The sequence below is a fragment of the Poecilia reticulata genome, chromosome 6, assembly GCF_904066995.2.
Source record: "Poecilia reticulata chromosome 6, P_reticulata-male-v2, whole genome shotgun sequence".
NCBI classification, from domain to species: domain Eukaryota; kingdom Metazoa; phylum Chordata; class Actinopteri; order Cyprinodontiformes; family Poeciliidae; genus Poecilia; species Poecilia reticulata.
The window spans coordinates 8,468,660-8,482,822 of record NC_088835.1 but is presented as its reverse complement, the minus strand read 5'-3'; the positions used below and the strand labels follow the sequence as shown (position 1 = coordinate 8,482,822).

Genomic DNA, 14,163 nt, shown 5'->3' with positions numbered 1-14,163 from the left:
TAGGTGATTTAGGAGGGAATAACTTCCAAGAAGAATAGAGCTCAAGCTGGACAAAAGTAAAATAAGAGACACACAAACTGATAGTCACCTACAGGGTTTCACCAACTAACATTTTTTGACTTTTTAAGACGATTTCAAATGGGATTTAAGATCAGTCTCCTCGGAAATATATAAATTTTGTCCAGCCAACTGGAGATAAATTTGCACTCATCCATGATAGATGCAAAAAGCTAACTAGCTAGCTACAACATGGATGTTGGCAAAGAGTAGCTCGGTAGCCTCAACCGTCTCGAGACGTCTGAGTGCGACTCAAACTTCTGCCTGACAGAAAAGTTCAGTGAAAAACTAAAATACAGACTATTACATAAAAAAAAATTAGTAGTTTTGCCATGACAAAATTTAAGACCTGATTATTACACTAATGTCCAACTTACTTATTAAAATGAATTGAAGACAATTTAAGGCGTTTATTTTACTTATATAAATTTTAGACTTATTAAGAAATGTTACAGATAAGCCACAGAGGAAGAGACAGTATTTTTGTTGGTTATATTCTAGCTTATGAGCCATTCTTACCTAGGTTGCTGTAGGTGGCGCTGCACCAGCTGGGCGAAGGAGAGTGGGAGTGATGAGAGTGATTCCCATCGTCCTCCGGCTCTCCGAGGCTGATGCTGCCCTCGCTGGCGGTCACAGTTGGGTCGGCCTGGTTGGCGTGGCCCTCGTGGGTGTCCCCGAACACCAGCCCCAGATTCACTCTGGCAGGCAGAGGGATGACCCTAGGCAGCTCCCGCTCCCTGGAATGGCTGGCCGGCACCTGGCTGCACATGACAGAGAGGGAGGGACTGCTATTTATGTTGCAACGTGCCAAAATTCAGCTTCATTGAACCCGAAATTGCATGCCTCTCATCTAATTTTTGTTGTCGTTTTTTTTAATAGTCTACTTTTGACAAGGATTCTGTCCTCAAATAATAATAATAATTGCTGCTATTTAGAAAAACAAAACAGAAGACCAAAGGCAGCTGCTGTTGAATTATAATCAAGCTCCTTTCAAAAGGAATTTCTCTTGTTATTCAACAAGTTACCCTTGTTAGTTTTGTTTTTTTTTAACTCTTAAATCAGTGTTTTCACAGTGTTTACATCTACCTCAGCACACTGTGGACTGGACTGATGAAAGCTTCTGAAATGTGAAGTGGTTTTCTAGGCAACGACACACATGAAGGCAGGAACAAGATGCAGGGATGAGGCAAAGTAGGTCACTGTGGAGTGTGGTGATGTTGTGTAGGAAAAGCATGAGCAGGTACTTAACTTTGATCAGGAATGTTTGGAAAGAAGTGGGATACTTTCTGAAATTTCTACAACAGCAGGAAGCAGATGCAAACGAACCGGAACAGAAGATTGATCCATTAATGAAAGCTGATCTGACTTAGTTAGTTTAGATGTGGGTCATGTTTCAGGCTGACAGGACACTTCCAGCCACTCAGTGACTTCCCTAAGGCTGCTTATAATTCTTCACTAGGATTCAGTATTTGCTAATTCATCTGTTTGCAGATTTCTCCAACTATTCAAGTATTTTTTTCATAGAGTATATCTAAAACATTTGAAAGAAATGCAGCTTGAAAAGCCAAAACACCTACCTGGAATGCTACTGAAAAGCAAAGCTATTGGCTGCCAATAGCTTACATTTATTTTCCTTAAATAGCTGCCATTTACAAGCCCAAGTATTTGGGTTAATTGATATGTTCAAGTCTTCTTCTTGAACATATTGATGTGGAAAACTGCTCTGTTTTCTAAACAGGAGCTATGTTCGACCATTTTTAGCCAGCAGGAACTTAAAAACAGAACAAGTGTGCCGTCTTCCCAGTTGTGGTGTCGTCACATCACAAGTACAGTAACAGATCCTGGTACTGTAACTGTTCTGTACCCATTTATACTTTATATCATTCTAGCTTTCCTGAATCCGACTTGCTTTTTTGAAAGTAAAGACAAAAACATGGCCGGAAGTGTAAAAAGCTCCCAAAAGGTTAATTTTTTACCCCGCCCACTGGCTTATGGGAAGGGCACGTTAATAATTACATCCTAAACGATGTGTCACTTCCTTTATAATTTTTCATCAGAGGTACCATAGTACATTTGATGCAGAATGACACTAATGTGAAAGTTCCCAAAAGTACTCACGTTAAGACACAAATCCAGCTCAGTTCAGCTTAATCTAGATTAACACATAGCACTTCCAGCCAGCCAGTAAAACTGTCTTAGTTTTTCTAGATTTACCACTAAAAGCCTCTCATTTTGACACATGCATGTCAGAAAAGAAAAGAAAACCTGTTGCAACAGTTCAGCTTCTGACCGCCCTATTCTGCCTTTACCCTCAGCAGACACCGAGTCTGACACAAACACCTCTCATCTGGCATGTTTCAGATGTGTTCCTGCAAGCCATGAAACAATCAGAGTCTCTGAAAGACAGCCGATCAACGCAAAGCAACACTTTGGCTTTTTGCAGGATCCTACCGTTGAAAAGGGGAGTGATTACAAAACGGTGAGTGTGATTGTTTACTAAATATAATAAAGCAAAATAAAGCTGTAAATTACTGGCATTTGTGGTGCTGCTGTCAATAAATACATCCGATTTCCCCTTAGATTCTTCCTTTTTCTAATGGAAGCAAACAAAACTGGGTTCTGCACTGAGCTGAAATATTAATTATTTACAAAAAGCCATAAACCTGCCCAATAGGTGAGGTTTCCATATGTTCATTCTGTTCGACACAAAACATTCAGAGTGGATACACATCTCCACAGGCCCTTGACACAATGAATACCTTCATGGCTGCTACACACTTCAATGTCAGGACCTGACTTGTCCAGACAGCACGAAGCAGCCTCGGAGCGCTTCTCTCCTTCTCAGAACTCTGCTGCCAATGTCCAGAAATGTAAAAATAAAATAAGACAAAGGAAACTTTCCTTCCTCCCAGCTATGTCAACACCGCCACACATGGCCAAGTTGCCTTCAAAGGTGTGTAAAAAGATAAGGGTGACAAGTTCTTACCCACTGTACTGGCTCACACAGCTTCCCATCGGAAAACTCGGAATGACAAGGTAGGAGAAATCACATTCTACGTCAAACACGAAGGAAGAAGACCCTCTTTTCCTACAAGTCTTCTTTTCTTGTCTTCTTCTTAGTCTCTTCCTCTTTGAATGCTCTTACCTGTCTAAGGTAAAGTGTGTTGGCCAGCCTTGAAGAGCACGCCCACCGTTCGCCAATAAAACGTGATTAGAAGGAAGAAAAATCTCCTGAGTTAACTCTTTGTTTCCCAACCAAAACAATGTGACTGGTCTGTTTGTATTTTTAGAAAGCCACAAAATGAGCCACTTTCTTCTCTGATAGAGAAGTTCAGTTTCATATTGGGAAGTAAAATGTAACTATTAGCAGGAGTTAGCTTTGGGAGAATGTAGAGTGATAATTTAAAAAGGATGCAACAAAATAAAATCTCAAAAATAGGACTTTATGAGTCAAGTACTGAACTACAGAAACTAAGGATAGGACAAAACATGAATGTGATTGTTCATGAATACTTAACATTTCTTGAGAGAAGGTCAAGGACAGCGGTTTAGTAACAACCTGATACTGATTAAGTTAGTCACTAAACTCAAAATGTCCCTGTTGATTTAGGCTTTTCTTCTACAATCGACGTCCGAGTACCGTATTATCCACACTATAAGGCGCATCTAAAAACCTTCAATTTCCTCAAAAGCCGACAGTGCGCCTTATAATCCGGTGCGCCTTATATATGGACCAATATTGAGCCACAACAGGTCTAGCAACGATGGTAAGCAGCCGCCGACTTCATTTTCGCCCGTGCTGGGATGCTGGGATAGTTGTCAGAACGCTGGTTTGTTAATGAAGTTTGACTGATCTATCTACCTACCGACCTGATAAACAGGTTGTCTGCAGATCAGTTAGCACCACGTTCTCCACCAACATGCTGTGCGCGAACAGAGAAGGGTGACCATCGTCCGGCCACGCCCCGGCCCACTCGCGGAAAGCTCTACTCGCCAACCGGAGTCGGACTGTTTTGTTGACATTCTTTAAGTCAACAAAGTGGCTTTAGACATTCATCCCTTAGTGAAGCTCCATCTAGTGGATGCATAACGTAACTCCAGCCTCTACTGTAGCGTCTATTCTATGCGCCTTATAACGCGGTGCGCCTTATATATGAAAAAAGTTTTAAAATAGGCCATTCATTGAAGGTGCGCCTTATAATCCGGTGCGCCTTATAGTGCGGAAAATACGGTACTTGAAGAACCTCACACCAACCACTGGTTATTTTCATGCACACTGCTTGGCAAAAGTAAAGTAACAAATCTGTTTTTTCTCTGACTATGTAATGATTTACTAAAAGCAATAAATCTACCTCAGAGGTCACTAAATGACTAAAGAATAAAACGGTTTCGCTGAGGTAGCTCTAGCTTTTGGAGGCTGGTCTTCATAAACTCTGGCATAGTCAGGAAGTGTAGACTGCCTCATCCAGGTCATCATTGGTGAGTGAGTAAAGATTAATACTAATGATATTTAGTGTGTTACCTTACCTCACCTTAATGTTTTCATGCATACATGGCATTATTGTCATTCATTTTAATGAAATATCAGACTGGAAGACAGTATATGAAAGTGCTATCAGTGGACCTGGCCTAGTTAAATCACCTATTCGTGGATTTTTCTGTGGAATGTAACTCTAGATTATGTGTTGAAAATGCACCTATTCTTTTTGTTTTGTAGAGAATGAGTAAACTATTCAAAAGATAATGCAATGTGGGAAGCTGAAATACCTACGCACAATATTACTTCACACACTATTGACTGGCGTTTGCAAAGCAGGAATTCACGCTGCTTTGCAAACGTAGCGTGATTGGCTGAACGCCCAAGAGGAGGAATAACGAACAACGTGGATGTTAGCTTCTGCGGCAGTGCCAAGACTGTTCCTCCTGTGCGAATTAATGCATACGAAGGTATATTTGGTGTTTGAACTATTAAAATAAGCTGTTATATACCTTTTAAATGGAGTCACCAGATATTTTTGGATTTTTCGGCATAACCGACTTAAGCAACAGTCAGATGATATGATACAAATACCATAACAAAGACAAACTTGATCTTTGTATCAATGTTACGACATTAAAAAAAGGTCATGAGCTACCTACCTGGAAGGTAGTTTTATGGCTTTTTCTTTACGCCGTTTTATGGCTTTTTTTGGCAAAGTTGTGACTGGTTATGAAGAAATTAATATACTGAAAATCCCAGAGAAAAGAAAAGACGACAACAGCTGCAGCTAGTTGAAGAGGAAAAAACTGAAAAGTCTGAAACCCGACAGAATGAGGCCGAGCTTTTGACAGGATTGAGGAGTGAAATATTTCCTGGCCTTGGGCTCAAAGCAAAGTGAGTACTAGGACAGCAAAATTAGACAAAGAAAAGGATGCAGAGCAGCTTGAACACAACCCTGACAGTTTGCAACATGTCAGGGAGGCAAACATAAAGAAAAAATAGAGAAAAACGGGGCAAAGTTCAGGCTAGATTTAAAAAGGAGAGATCAGGTCATATGAGCAAGTTTTGAAGGACTGAAAATACTTTTGACATGTGAAAATATGAACTGCAAGTTAATTAGATGAGGAAATGAAAGTTTTCTTGAAAGATACGTCAGGATTTGTCAGATTACACGCTACACAGCCATGGTGCTTGATCACATCAGATATATCATCAAATATTAATTCTAATTCTAGAAAAGTTAAACTTTAATGCAATAATCGGTGTTTAAATGTGTGCATAAAGGGGTGAATAACTGACTTGCAGCTGTAATTGCAGGAAAAAGCCGCATCTACAAATTATTGAGTCAGAGAAGGCTGAATACAGACTTTACAATTATGTAAAAGTTTGTAGTTGTAACTTGACAAAACGTGACAATTTTGAAATGCTGTGAAATTTTTTCAAGGTACTGTAGATGTATGTTGGTCGTTCTTTCTGATCCTAAATATTTAAAAATCACTACATAAGATGTGCTGTGTTTGGAGCAGCAGTCAAAAAAACTATTCTCAGATAATATAAAAGTAAATTAAGAACAGTCACAAAGCAAGAAACTTTCAAATCAAATAAACAATATGAGGGACCACATTCAGTAGGAGAGTTTATAGCTAGTAATAGAATCTATACTGTGGCAATGCTTTGATGAGGGATTAAGAGATAAAACAGCAGTTATTACCTGAGGTCTTTGCTGCTGGCGTCTCCTCCAGCGGTTTCTGATGGTGCAGTTTGCCCTGGGCTCAGAGGTTCAGAGTCCCTGCTCTCTTCTGCCAGCAGATCAGTCTCTCTGCACTCTTCTATGCACAGCTCTCCATCTCCATCCCCGATGCTGTTGCCAGTGTCTGGTTTGTATGTGAAGATGATGGTAGGTTTCTGGGTGGGATCTTCCGTTTTGGCCTCTGTGAACCAGTGCTGGTTTTGGGTAGGTGGAGGTGGAAGAACGTGAATCACAGTTCCGTCCAGTCCGACCAGTTTGCCTTTCTCTTTCTCTTTCTCCGCCTTCTCTCTCTGATCGTCCTCGTCTTTCCGCCGCCGGAAAAAGCTCTTGAAGGAGATCCACCTTTTGGGTTTTGAACTCTCGGCTGAAGCCCGCCTCCCCTCCCCGCTGGGGCTCGATTCGCCTTCACCGGGTCGCGCTGGGGAGCTGGAGGCAGAGCTCTTTGTCCAGTTGCCAAAATGTCTCTGAAGTATGTTAGAAGCATGATAAGGGGAGGATGTGGACCTCGGGGGCGGGTAGGGGGCACTGGGCTCAGATCGGGGACTGGCGAGTGGGACAGCAGCAGAGGCACTCTGGGATTTTGACAAAACCTTTGAGGGGTTTTCCTTTTTTGGCTTGGAAAGACAGCCGTCAGTGGTGGAAAACAGAGACTTGGGTCGTGAAAGAGTCTCCTTCATGGCGTCAGGAGGGAGGGCGTACAACTCCTCAGAGCTGAAGGTTTTGGTTTGTGCCGAGGGAGACTCTGGAGGCGACTGAGGAGGCTGGATAGACGCTACAATCTGTGACAGAACTGCGCTGGCCTCCTCTCTGTGACTTACACCTGTCCCAGAAGGAGAAGTTACGCCTTTATCATCATCATCTCCACTTATCCTATAAGAGTGTGCAACAGCATTAGCAGCAGGGCTGGTTTTAACTAGATTTGCAGTAATGGCAAGACTGGCAGAAGAAATTGTTGTAGTGGGAGAAAGGGCCCCAGATGCGGAGCTCATTACAGTGCTCGTTACAGTGCTTGAATCTGTAGTGGTTCTAACTCGCAAACTTGGCACTGATTCAAGTGTAAATTTTGTCTCCTCAAATGAAGTCTGCTCTGTTGTGCCTCTCCCAGACAGAGTTTTTTCCGTGGATGAGGACTGGACACTCTCGGAGGAACCTATCTCTTCATAGGTATGGCTAGTAACCCTACCGCCACCCGTTTTTGTTTGCGACTGCTCCCCATGAAGACCCAAGAAACTCTTGTACACCGCAAGATTGTCATACGCACTAGGGTTGATAACGATGGGTACCTTGACTGCATTCTTAGCGCTACGGGCATAGGCCGGCTCATCTCGGATGATGATAGGAAAAGGAGGCATGCCAGCGTTATTGAAACTGTTAAACTTGATCTCTGATAAATTTGGAGATTTTACGGGTACAGTTCGAGAGGACAACAGGCCTGCGATGGGAGACGTGGGAGCCGACTTGTGACTGCAAAACTGAGGCGTGACAGACTGGCCAGAATTACTCCCCAGATCCACTCTAGGTATCTTCTGCCGAGGACTCGTGCTTGACGTCCATACTTCTTGGTATCGTATTTGGCCGGTTTTCTTTTGTGACAGAGCAATGGATGAAGGTGATACTGACCTCAAAGGAGAAGATGGGGAAAGAGGAGACACTGGCGAGAGGGGCTGGACTAAAGGAGTGCTACAGAATGATGTCGGACTAGAGGGTTTTGGCAGGTTTTTGGGTCGTGGCGAGGAATCCTGTTTCTGTTCATCTTTACTGGCCATCGATGCTGAGACGTCTACCACAGTGTAAGGTTTACAAATGAGGGATTTTTCTAAATTAACTACACGGTATGGTTTAGCCTGCTCCTCTGTAGGGCTAAAACTTATCGTAACTGGCTGTCCAGGAAGTGCTTGAGGCATTGGCATCCCTTCCCTGCCATCCTGGTCCTCTAGTCTAATTGCCAGCACTGCCTTGTGGGTCTCAGCCACCTTGGGTGGACTTAGAGCCCTTTTGAGAGTCTCTTTTGTAGGGGGGGTTGTACACGGTGCAAGTGCCTTGGAAGATGTAGGCGAAAGCAAGCCATTTTTAAACACACTGCTACCACTACTGGAAATCGTTTGAGAGTCTTCTTGTAGTGATGACGATGATTCTGGAGAGGTTGTAGACTCTGAATTTGAGAGGAAAGCACTGCTTTGCGTCTCACGAGGTCCGTAGGGAAGAAGGCTTCCATTAGAGGGGTATCCGTTCAAGATCTCATCGTAGCTATCATCATAGTCCACTGCACAGATCCTCTGTAATGAACGGTTTCGAAGGGGCACCGTATTCCATTTTTTCCCCACTGCAAAGGGCACTGGAGACAAGGTGGCGGCACGAAAATTAGCAAATCTCGGCTGGCCTCGCATACGGATTTCCATGGCTAGTAATTCTTCGTCGCTTTCATCCCAGCTCTCATGCTCCTCATCATCCTTCTCAGTTTCACCCGCCTCGTCTTCCTCTTCATCCTCATCATCATCTTCATCGTCACAGGAAAACTCTGGGTAGCAGAAGCGTCCACCCTCTGAGCTTATGATCTTGGTGCAATCACTAAGCGATACCCGCTTCTGAGCGCCACCTTCGCTGCTGCCGCTTCCTATAGCCAGACAGCTGGAAGCTGGAAGGCCTCTCTCTAGGGACCTACGATATGAGCTACTGATTCGCCCCCAAAATAGGTCTTTGGAACCAGAAAGGAGTGTGGGGCTAGAACCTGGACCCAACCCAGCGATCTCTTTAAGGACATCCGTCAGTCCGCTGTTATTATTTCCACTGGGTGTCCTTGGACTGAGTTGTCCATAACCTTCAATTTCCTCACTGTCATCCTCTCCTTCATTGTTATTGTTGGGCCCACCAGGCCTTTTACTGTTCAGTCCATTGCGGTTCCAGGCAGTAAAAGCCGATGTTTTACCTGGTTCTATTACATTTGTTTGCTGCGACAAGTTGCCATCTGAATCCAGTCCTACAGATAAGCTGGGCAGCATCATAGTGGGCTTCACAGCAATGGTTGGCTTCTTGGCCACAGGAGGGCGGATGTGTCCTGAACGTGCAGGTCCGCCTCCTGCCCGCTGAGAGTTGGCGGTAAGGTTGGGGTTAGCTCTGGTCCTAGCAGGAAGTGGATTTTGTTGTTGGTTTGATGGCGGTCTCTGCTCAGAGGGGGGCTTCCCCCCACTGCTCTGAGTCAAGCAGTGCAGACTTTTTGGTTTGAAACAGTTCTTGCACTCGCCTGGCTTCCACACATGCTCGGTGAAGGTGCTGCAAGCTGACATGGCAGCTGGTCCAGTGGGCAGCCTGCTAGCTCAGTGCACAGGAAATCCCTCCATGAAGCCACAGCACACAGGAAAGGTTTGGAGAACAACAATGAGGAAAACTGCACCTGAAACACAGAAGATGAAAGAATACAAGCTTTTATAAATAATTTGTTTCTGAATCATGACTTTAATTCTTGCAGAAAGATGAAAAAACTTACTTTAACATACAGATAATACATTTATGCCTAGATAATACATTTATGCCTTATGACCGAAACACCTACAAACAAAATGTTATGCCGCACAATCACAAGAACAAGATATAAAATAAAGGCCTGTAGAGACAGAGAAGTAAAGCATTATGGGAAAGCAGTGTCACAATTCCTCCAGAAGGTGGCAAACTTTCACCTCATATAGCTACTGCCATTAAAAGTGCAGTGATGCGTCTCCCAACCCACCAAATGGCCCATAAGAGTAAAAATCACAAATGATGAAGGACAGAAGATTGGAGATGTTAGTCAGGATTATGAGACAAAGGGCTTCAACTTTGTCATTAAATCAAAAGCTCAAAGTCAGGAATCATACTAAACACAGCAGTTTGACAAAAATAAAATAGAAATAAAAGCAGAAATCACAACCAACTTAATGAAACAAACAAAGATTTTTCTGTCAGAATTTGGCTATTAATTCGACACTGTGATAAAAGGCAATTCCACAGCTTTTTGGCATCAACACTAACTTGCTGGTATCTAAACCAGAAGTGGGATAGAGTTTGGACAGGTGGCAAGTCCATCACAGCCAACACAGAGATGCACAGGAGTAACAACATTGTACACACGCACACTTATGCCAAAGGACAATTCAATAACACCAATTAACCCACAACCTTCTTGCTGGACGGCAACAGAGCTAACCGCTGCTCTACTGAGCATCAACTCAGAAACCATACAGCTGATACTTAAAAAGTCAACCTCAGCTGGTGGTGTAAAAAACAAAACTAAGAAAAACATTGTTAAAATACGAATTGATGCAAACAGCACATTGTCAGAGTTGTTTAGCAGTTGTTTAGATTTTTGAAAATAAAATTAAATCTGAAAACTTAAAACGTTTTTCCGTACTTATCTAGACTTGGAAAATGATTGAAACTCATTTCAGACTTTGCAGGAACCTTGCAAAAAGTAGTGAGGTCATCACATAAGCAGTTAAAGGTACGCTGTTTATATAACAAATTGTTTTTTCAAAATCTATACATCAGCTTCTTAATTATGAAGAAATTAGCAACCATTAAAGGGATAGCTCAAGTTTTGCTTTGTTTTTTTTGTGGGATTCGGTTATGGTCTGACCTTGTAAATGTTATTTTTCATCAAATCCTAATGAAGCTGTGACTCATTGCTAAGAGATGTGTGAACCAGTCGTGGAGTCATGTATGTCAGATCCTGTATAGATGAACTTCAACATGAGAAAACCCCACCCAGCGCCAGACACAATACAGCAGGAACTTCTGAACAAAACTTTGCTGACTGACTGGTAAAGGATGGGAGAGGATTCATCCTGTTGCAGCACACGTTGTGCATCCTCCTAGGAAAACACAGGCCATCATTCCAACAAAATCACAAGAGAGACACATCAAGTAACTGACGATGTCTTTCCAAAAGCATAAGAATATTTTTCTGATTCAGACTGGAGAAACTCATGTCATAACCCAAAGCACAAAAACCCTGCTGAGGGACGTGGCAACTCTTTTTATCACCTTCAAATTCCTTGCTATTTCTCCCCCATCTGTGCAGAGTTAATTCAACACTACAACCACAAGGAAGCAAAATCTGCTTGTAATCTAATTTCTTACTGTGCTTAAGATGAATATCAGTGCCACACGCTAACTGGGAAGCCAGGAGATAATGTAATCTGGTGTGACATGTAGGTGTTGGGTGCTTATCGCAATAGAGGCGAAATTTACACAACACAATAAATCAAAGTAGAAGTCTCTATGAAATAAGCAATGTTTCTTTCTGTATAATTTTTGCTTCAGTATGAGAGCATTTCTTTCAGAGCTAATGTTTTTGCAGGATGGCCATCAGCCAAATTGTGACCTATTTTTGGCTTATTATGCAATGTAGATTATGTAAGGCAATGGAAATGTGATGAATTAGAACCAATTTGTTTCTAAAGCAGTTTTAAATCATAACTGTATTATACAATCTTTGGCCTTTTTATTACCTACAGCATGGGCTGGTTACCGGTATCAAGGTATACTAAGATATGAAAAAGTCAGGATTTCAAAGCCACGAGATAAAGTCCACCGGTCATGTGTAGCTGCAGTATCGTGATCCCTGACCTCAGCGGACCCCTGCAGAGCAACTCTGCAAGTCTTCTTCGGAAGGTTTTAAGACAAGTGTCTTAAAGGTTTTGTCTTAAAACCTTCATTGATTATGAAGACAAGTTCATAATCAATGAACAAACAAAATTTCTGTGAACAATTTGGCGACCACACTAGGCATTAGGTTGAGACTTATCACAATATAACCATTTCATTTTAGTTGATAGCCAATTATTGAATTTCTTTTTTTTTTTGCTTTAAATATCTGAAATACTCCCAAAATGCTGAAAGTTTTAGCCACAGTTTTAAATCCACACCATTGTTTTTTATTTTTAAGTAGCTATGAGGCACAGTGGCAAAACCTAAAACTGCTGCAGCACAGATTACTCCTGAAGTTGTTGCTAAGCAACCAAAGAGTGAACAAGATAGTTGATGCCACTCACCTTGCTCAGCTGGCCATCAGAGGTTAAACAGCTGAAGCAGTTCTTCTGCCTACATCTCCCAGAATGCTGTGCAGTTCTGGATCGAAGTTCAGTGGATATTTTCTCAGATCCATTATGCATTAATGTGTCTATTCTGTTATATATTGATATTGGTTTATTGCTTAGCCCTAGCCTAACGTGAAGTAAATATGGAAAAGTTGTTTTTTGAACTCTTTATTTTGTAAGGAATATATCTTGTCAATTTTTCAGTTTCATATCTGTTGTAAAACCAACAGCAATTGCCTAGTAGTAAATACGTTTTGAGGATGTTTTGCTAAAAGTTTTTTATTAATCTCCATTTAAAGCGACATGAAGGTTGCACATGTGATACGTGGACAGACGAAGAAATCTCATGAATTTGAAGACAACTGTCATCACTACAATCCATCACATGTAGAGGACATACTATGGAGTTTCAAAGTAGAACAGATACATGGTTTCATCTTAAATATCCACACAAATCCTGAGAGTTCACTGGAGCTAAGTGTAGCTTTCTCTCTTGGATTTAAAGTAATGTATAAACAAAAAACTAGCCACAGAGATGATGAACCCAACACTAACCTTCCACTACTAAAAAAAACCCAAAAAAGAAGACAGTAAAACAAAATGGGGCATTCAGTGAGCTTTTTACCGTTTTGGTCTCATTGTCTGTGACTGCCTTGAATGCTGCAGAGTGAGCTGTTCATGTGGGATTCAACGTAGGAAAACACTCTGTGGCCATCTGCTCCAGATCTGATTGCAGCAAACAGTGTCTGGTTTTGCTGCAGAGGAGATAACACACAACACCTGCTGCTCTGTGCCGTCACTCCCCCCCAGAACATAGGCTTCATGGGTCCACCATGCGAGCCCCAGATTTGTACGGCTTCTGAAAGCAACTGGTGAGTTAAAACTTTATTTGCAGAACGCTAGAAGGATCATAAGACATGGAGTCCAGAGTGGGACTTTTTGAATATGAAGAAATAGTGTGATATATGCAGCAAACAGACACCTGATGTTCAAAGAGGAGTTTAGTATTGCAATCTTCACAAGTATTTAATGAGGAATCGCAATAACTTGTACATTTGAGGCCAACCAGATTTTCTAAGAACTTCCATGGCACTCCGTTTCTCTGCAGTGGAAATATTACGACGCAGAGGTCCAGCCACTAGGCTGGTGAGGATCCACATATATCTAGTCACAAAGTACAAAGAGGAGCATTCTAAGGGAAGATAAAAAGTCTCTTGAAACATCAAAGTGTCATCTTGGCTTCACCAAGTCTTTGTAACATCTATTTGATGCTATTTACGAGCCAAAGGGTTGGCTGAGAGGCAAGATACTTTTCTGTCCTACACAAGGTGTGGAGTTTGCTAAACTCTACTGGAATGTTCACTGCAAAAGCTCCAGGATGGTTTAGCGTAAAACAAAGAATGACTAATCGAAAAATTACCTCATGCCCTTAGGAACTAGACTGGTAAAAACCAGTAACTTGTTCTATGCGTCACTTTGTACAGACGGTGTGAACCTTCGGCTATCGAGAAACCTGGAGGCGTGGCCTCTGTTTAAATTTTACCCAATAGTTTATGTTTGGCTGTGACACATGAAATGTGCCAGTTCAATGCTATGAAGCTTATCGGAAATTACCTGCGCTACAAACAGCCATCCCTCATTGCAAAGAGAGAAGAACTGATCCAAACAAGGCGGCTGTTAAGGTTAATTCAATAAGTGAAAGCGTGGCCAACATTGACTGAACGACTTCGTTCACTTCCTCTGCTGCCATTGATAAAACTACAGGCAGACTACGATTCTAAAACAGCACAGAAAATCAATGTCAT

At 42.1% G+C, this 14,163-nt stretch overlaps 1 protein-coding gene across 4 annotated transcripts in view; it reads right to left on the bottom strand.

Moving 5' to 3' along the window:
• The window catches only part of peak1 (pseudopodium-enriched atypical kinase 1), a 92,274-nt gene that overhangs the window by 14,676 nt on the left and 63,435 nt on the right, over positions 1-14,163 (bottom strand). For all 4 annotated transcript variants that reach the window (XM_008411173.3, XM_008411171.3, XM_008411174.3 and 1 more), the window contains 2 exons: positions 6,249-9,678; positions 577-818 (listed from right to left, as the gene is read on the bottom strand). In XM_008411173.3, coding sequence (XP_008409395.2) covers positions 577-818; positions 6,249-9,571 — 3,565 coding nt within the window. In that variant the 5' untranslated portion in view covers positions 9,572-9,678. The remainder of the gene's footprint in view (positions 1-576; positions 819-6,248; positions 9,679-14,163) is intronic.